Below are 7388 nucleotides of genomic sequence, written 5' to 3'. Positions count from 1 at the left end.
GGCTGGAAAAGTGAATGCCCACATACATCACAACTTCCACACATTCTCTCCCGTGTCCTCAGTCACCATGTCTCCCACAGCCTCACTGTTCCTCTGACCAGCGCCTTTCAATACGGACTGCAGATCGGCATGAAGTACACACATACTGCCAACATCGAAATGAATGGATGCTCACATTCTCTCTCTCTCTCTCTCTCCTCCTCTCCCTTTCTCTCACTCTCCTCCTCTCCCTTTCTCTCTCTCTCTCTCCTCCTCCCTTTCTCTCTCTCTCTCTCTCTCTCCCCCTTTCTTTCTCTCTCTCTTTCTCCTCCTCTCCCTTTTTTCTCTCTCTCTCTCTCCTCCTCTCCTTTTTTTTCTCTCTCTCCCCCTTTCCCTCTCTCTCTCTCTCTCTCCCCCCCTTCCCCCCCTCCACCCCTCTCTAGGTCTCTCCTCCTCTCTGAGCAACCCTTCCATCCAGGCCTCCCTCAACAACTCACAGCTGCACTCGTCCCTCAGTAATCCCTCCATCCACTCGTCCCTGCGCCTGGCCAACCCCCCCCAGGGGGCCATGAGCAGCTCCCCGCGCCGCCGCCCCGCCCCCATCAGCCCCCTCACCCTCTCGCCCGGTGCCGAGCAGCGCAGGGGGCTGGCCAAGCAGCTCTCGCCCACCATGTCGCCCTCGCTGTCGCCCATCACGCAGGTACGCACGCACACACACACACACACACACACACACACACACACACACACACACCCTTGCTGTCGCTCATCACGCAGGTACGCACACACACACACACACACACACACACACACACACACACACACCCTTGCTGTCGCCCATCACGCAGGTACGCACGCACACACACACACACACACACACACACACACACCCTCGATGACCCTCATCACACACACACACACACACACACACACACACACACACACATGCAGAGACTGTTATAAAATAATGGTGAAGCTAGCATGCTCAGGTAATGAACCAGACGCATCCCTCCACAGTCCTGTTCTGACTCCAGTCTCTTCCACATCTCTCTCTCTCTCTCTCTCTCTCTCTCTCTCTCTCTCTCTCTCTCTCTCTCTCTTTCCTCTCTCTCTCTCACCCAGGGCGTTGCCTTGGACACCAGCAGCTTGCCAATGGAGCCCCCCCCTCCCTACCCCCTCTACCAGCAACAGCAACAGTCTCTACACCAGCAACAATCCCAGCGACAACAACAACAACAACAACAACAACAACAACAACATCAGCAACAACAGCAGCAGCAGCAGCAGCATCATCATCAACAACAGCAACAACAACAGCAGCATCAACACCAGCAGCAGCCACAGCAACAACCAGTATCCCCCCTGAACATCCCCCTGGACTTCAACTGCAGCCCTGTAAGTGTGTGTGTGTGTGTGTATGTGTGTGTGTGTGTGTGTGTGTGTGTGAGTGTGAGTGTGTGTATGTGCGTGTGTCTGCCACCAACACTTGTCGAGGAGGCAGCAGGGATATGAATAGCCTCCCATCACGCTGTCCTCAGCCCCCCCGCTACTGATAATCATAAACACCCCACTTACCTCCCTCATCCAGTGTTGCCAGATTGGGCGTATTATTCCCGCCCCATTGGGGTACTTATGATCACACTGGGCGGCTTTTAGACTGTGATTAGGCTAGAAAACAATCCCATCTGGCAACACTGCCCTCATCTCATGACGAGATCCCAAAACACCGACGAGTCCCGTCACCAGGCGACCGCCAGAATCCCTCTTTTCTTCCGGACCGTTCCAGGAAACGGCAGAATGCAATCGGCCCTCCCCGTTGGTCGACAAAACACCGAAATTCGTGGAAAGAGGAACGGACGTCCCTAACCCTAACAGACAGGCTGTATTTAGCCCTAATTGTCAGGCCTGACGTCTGGTTGGCGGCTTTTATTAGAGCGTGACTCAGACAGGACGGCGGAGGACGAGTTGGCGAGGGAGAGAGAATAATCATGCGCAGGTTACACCTGACCTGGCGTGTGTCGAATTAGATATTTATTCCGTAATATACAGTACAGGCCTTTATGGTGTTATACTTTTTTTTTTTATAGTGTCATGTTTATGGCAGTTGTTGTGTGTTTTCCGAAACAAATGTCAAAGCTCTGTATGTAAACTTGGTAGACTTAGTAGCTCATACTCCTGTCTCTCCTCTCCTCTCCTTTCCTCTTCTCTCCCCTCCTCTCATCTCCTCTCCTCTCCTCTCCTCTCCTCTCCTCTCCTCTCCTCTCCTCTCCTCTCCTCTCCTCTCCTCCTCTCCTCTCCTCTCCCCTCCCCTCCCCTCTCCACTCCCCTTCCCCTCCCCATCTCTCCTCTCCCCTCCCCTCCTCTCCTCTCCTCTCCTCCGTCTGCCTCCTCTAGCACAACAACATGGCTGCCTTCTTCAACGACCCCTTCATGGACCCCCAGTTCTCCAGCCGCCAGGCCAAGGCCCTGTCCTACCAGGTAAAGCCTGCGGGTCCACAGCACTGGCCCCCCTACCTTACCTCCTGAATAATAATAATAATAATAATAATAACATTTATTTGTATAGCACTTTTCCTGCAAACATTGCAGCTCTAAGTGCTCCAATCATTATATAACCATAATGTAATTATTTAGTCATTTAAAGGCAATATTAAAAAGATGGGTTTTTAGTCTTGACTGATATTTGCTGAGGTTGCATCCCTAATGTAAACTGGCAGTGCATTCTACTTTTTTCCACCAATTTGGGTGCATAAAATGAGAATGCAGCCTCACCAAATCTCTTCTTTTGTACATGTGGTACACAGAGAAAACCAGCGTCAGAAGACCTGAGAGCACCATTGGGCTGATATGCTAGCAAAAGCTCTTTCAGATATTCTGGTGCTGTGCCAGTGAGAGCTTTATAAACAAGCAGAAGGATCTTGAAATCTATTCTGAACTTAACAGGAAGCCAGTGTAGAGTCTCTAAAATAGGAGTTATATGAGCTCTTCTGCTTGTTTTGGTTAAAACTCTCGCTGCTGCATTTTGGACTAGATAAATACAATGAAGGCCTACGTCGGGTGTGATGTTAGATCATGTAGCTGGTGGGATGTTAGATCATGTAGAGGGTGTGAGATGTAATACCTGTTGTCCTCCGCCCCGCCCCCTCTTCTCCCAACACCTCCCTCTACCTCGCCTTTCTCACTATCTCCCTCTCTTACTCTCTCTCTCCCTCTCTTCTCCCACCACCTCCCTCTCTTCTTCCACTACCTCCCCCCTCTTCCCTCTCCCTATGCTCCCCTTCTCCCCCTCCTCCTCCTCCTCTTCAGCTGGACCAGTTCAGTATGTTGGAGAGTGCTATGAGCTCCATGGCGGGGGGGGGCTCGTGCTTCGACAGCCCCCCCTCCTCGTCCCTCTACTGCTCCCAGGCCGCCCTCATGGGTCTGGGCGGTAGCCACGGCAACCTGCAGGACCAGCTGCAGCAGATGAGGCCCAACATGATGTACTCAAACTGCAGCGGAGGGGGGGTCCCCAACATCATATTTACAGGTAGGGGGGGGTCCCCAACATCATATTTACAGGTAGGGGGGGGTCCCCAACATCATATTTACAGGTAGGGGGGGTCCCCAACATCATATTTACAGGTAGGGGAGGGGGGGTCCCCAACATCATATTTACAGGTAGGGGGGGGTCCCCAACATCATATTTACAGGTAGGGGGGGGTCCCCAACATCATATTTACAGGTAGGGGGGGGTCCCCAACATCATATTTACAGGTAGGGGGGTCCCCAACATCATATTCACAGGTAGAGGGGGGGTCCCCAACATCATATTTACAGGTAGGGGGGGTCCCCAACATCATATTTACAGGTAGGGGGGGGTCCCCAACATCATATTTACAGGTAGGGGGTCCCCAACATCATATTCACAGGTAGGGGCGCGGGGGGGTCCCCAACATCATATTTACAGGTAGGGGGGGGGGTCCCCAACATCATATTTACAGGTAGGGGGAGGTCCCCAACATCATATTTACAGGTAGGGGGGGTCCCCAACATCATATTTACAGGTAGGGGGGGGTCCCCAACATCATATTTACAGGTAGGGGGGGTCCCCAACATCATATTTACAGGTAGGGGGGGTCCCCAACATCATATTTACAGGTAGGGGGGGGTCCCCAACATCATATTTACAGGTAGGGGGGGGTCCCCAACATCATATTTACAGGTAGGGGGGGTCCCCAACATCATATTTACAGGTAGGGGGGGTCCCCAACATCATATTTACAGGTAGGGGGGGTCCCCAACATCATATTTACAGGTAGGGGGGGGTCCCCAACATCATATTTACAGGTAGGGGGGGGGTCCCCAACATCATATTTACAGGTAGGGGGGGTCCCCAACATCATATTTACAGGTAGGGGGGGTCCCCAACATCATATTTACAGGTAGGGGGGTCCCCAACATCATATTTACAGGTAGGGGGGTCCCCAACATCATATTTACAGGTAGGGGGGGTCCCCAACATCATATTTACAGGTGGGGGGGGGTTGTGCGTCTGATCACCACGGACAGTCAAGGTGTGTGTGCGCGTGTGTGTGTGTGTGTGTGCGCATACGTATGTGTGTGAGTCTCATCACCGTGGACAGTCAAGGTGTGTGTGTGTGCGCGTCTGTGTGTGTGTGTGTGTGTGTGTGTGTGCGTGCGTATGTGTGTGAGTCTCATCACCGTGGACGGAGGAAGTGCTAACTCTGCCCCCTCTCTCTCTCCCTCCAGACGACTCCAACCCCAGCCTGTCTAAGGACATCCTCTCCGCCGTGCCGGAGTGCTTCGACTCTGAGGGGTTCCCCCTGGAGGACGAGCTGCGCATCGAGCCCCTCAGCCTGGACGGCCTGAGCATGCTCAGCGACCCCGACATGGTGCTCCCCGACCCCTCCGTGGAGGACAGTTTCCGTAGCGACAGACTGTAGAAACACACACAAAAAACACACATGCATGCACAAACCACAAACCACCCCCCCCCCCCCCCTCCCACACACACACACGCATGCAACAGACTGTAAAGTCTAGGGATCGCAGGTCAAACCCTATCCACATGCACAAGCTCCCCCACTCTCTCCCCCCCCCCTGACAGACACACACACACACACACACACACTCTCACAACCATGGCATGCATATCAACACAGCATGCGTATGTATGCGATGTTTTAATGTAATTTACACACAGGTTTGTTCCGGTACACGCACACACATAGCATGTAGAGATATGGAGAGACTCAGACATGCTTCATGTTCAAAGTGAACCCCGCTCCGTAAACGCATGCAGACGACGTAACCCTGGTTACTATGGGGCCATAGCTGTACACACCCCTCTCCCTCTCTGCCTCTGAGACGAGACTAATGTGAAGAACAGACGCACGCACACCGCTTCTTCAGAGGGAAAACGCACCATGTTTACATGTGCTCCACATGTGAACGCTCCCACACACGTTGGGTTTTAGTCCGGCTTCGGAAACCGATGGACTGGTGTATCCGTTTGTTATACGCACGCACGCAGACACACACACACACACACACACACACACACACACACACACACACCAGCGGCACTGAGAGTTTTAGCATTTCTCCCCTCTGAGCTGTAGGGTCTCCTGGGCCTAGCAGTCTTGTCGTGCTGAGGTGCTGTCACCCCGAACAGCGCTGGTCTCCAAGCTCCGTACCCGAAAGAGAGGGACACACACACGCACGCACACACACACACACACACTCACTCACTCTCACTGCCACCTGTCTCTGCCACTGTCAAGCAGCTACTCGATGCCTGAGGACTGTAGTGTCTGTCACACACTGAAAGGGCTGATGGCGGGCTTGACAGTCCCCCCTGCTCACTGAGGGCCCCTCCCTCCCCCCGGACCTCCTCCCTCCCCCTCCCGGACCCCCTCCCGGCCCGTCCTCCCACAAGCCTGACTCAAATCCAGAGCAGCGTTCTGAAACAGAAGGACCTGGTTGCTCCCTGCCCCGCCCCGCCTCACATCACAGCCACCTGGCCGCCGCGGACGGACAACAACAACCCCTCCCCCTCCCCCTAACCCCCCCCTCCCTCCGCCCCTCCTGTCACTATGGCAACCGTGCCGTCCGTCGCCATAGCAACCCCTGCCATCTCCATCGCCATGCCGACCGAGCAACAGCCAGCACCAACCAGGAGGAGTGTTTACACACACGCCAAACGCGGCCAACCCCCCACCCCCACCCCCACCCCACCCCACACCCCCCACCCTCCCTCTCCGTCTCTCTAAATCACAGCAACAACATGGAGAGTCTGGAGAGGATCAAGGACAATGCTCTCTGACTCAGAGACAGGAACTGGTTCTGGTTCTGGAGTTCTGGGTTCTAGTACGGGTTTAGTACCGGGACAGGAGCCCCCCGGCCCCCCGGTGTGATGTTCAGGGAGAGGCCTCAGGGCCCCGCGGGGTCCGGACTATCCTGAGATATGAAGACTAGAGGATCTATCTTTCTGTACAGAGCATTATTTTTCGATGTCTTTCTTCGGATATACAGTAACTGGTATATTTTTTTGTAAAAAGTTGTTTGCCACTGAGATATATATATATATTCTATATATGATATATATATATATATATATATAATGCCTCGTTAATTGCAATCTGACTAGAATGTATTTTTCAAACAAGAGACAAAAAGGGCAAACTGTTTACAAAGATAAGATTTTAATAAGTAAATAATACTTAATGTGAGTATGAATTAGAATTTCTGACCTTTTGGTATAAAGTCTAAAAAGAAATGAAATATACCATATATTTTCTGGTCACAATCTTGTGTGGTTGCAAGCCCCCCCCCCCCCCCCCCCCTCCGTCTGTCCGTCTCTGGACACAAATGGACTGACCCCAGAGTCTGGTTGTGGTTCCTCACTGACCTTGGGTTATGGATCTGCAGAACTCTAACCACATGGGGGGGGGGGGGGGGGATGGGGGTGAATGCTAGGACAACCTAGACCATGAAAAAGGAACCTTTGTTTTTAACTTGTTTATCTACTACTTATACATCTATATCCATTATATAAAAACCTGTTTCACATTTTGTACCGACGTGTAAATGCAGCTCAGACCATGTTGAAGTCTTGTCATGGGTTTGGACCGAGGGAACACAGTCGGGATGCTACTCACAGATTCCTGGAATCTCTGTTGTGATCGGATCAACCTTCCTCTTGTCTTGTCACGTCATGGCCCCTAAGATGGTTAAAAGGTCAAAGTGCACACATTCTTAGAGAGGGGACTGGGACAGTTACACTGTGGACACGGGACACGTTTAACATTGCCTCGCGTTATATTTTTGCACTGAGTTTATCCCATTCTATAGATCGAATACGTGGGAATATGATATTTTTACGGCTACGTATTTTGGCGGTAGGAATA

General features: G+C 52.4%; 1 protein-coding gene across 1 annotated transcript in view; it reads left to right on the top strand.

Annotated features, from left to right (window-relative positions):
- Positions 1–4922, top strand: part of crtc3 (CREB regulated transcription coactivator 3) — a gene marked incomplete at both ends in the record, with an annotated part of 40244 nt that extends 35322 nt beyond the window's left edge. Inside the window, 5 exons of the mRNA XM_080539745.1 lie at positions 423–679; positions 1102–1374; positions 2374–2457; positions 3286–3505; positions 4729–4922. Coding sequence (XP_080395871.1) covers positions 423–679; positions 1102–1374; positions 2374–2457; positions 3286–3505; positions 4729–4922 — 1028 coding nt within the window. The remainder of the gene's footprint in view (positions 1–422; positions 680–1101; positions 1375–2373; positions 2458–3285; positions 3506–4728) is intronic.
- Between the last annotated feature and the right edge of the window lie 2466 nt (positions 4923–7388).

The sequence above is a fragment of the Nansenia antarctica genome, assembly GCF_963989245.1.
Source record: "Nansenia antarctica genome assembly, chromosome: 9".
Lineage (NCBI taxonomy): Eukaryota > Metazoa > Chordata > Actinopteri > Argentiniformes > Microstomatidae > Nansenia > Nansenia antarctica.
Note: the sequence above shows the minus strand (reverse complement) of the source record. Positions and strands in the feature narration are given on the sequence as shown.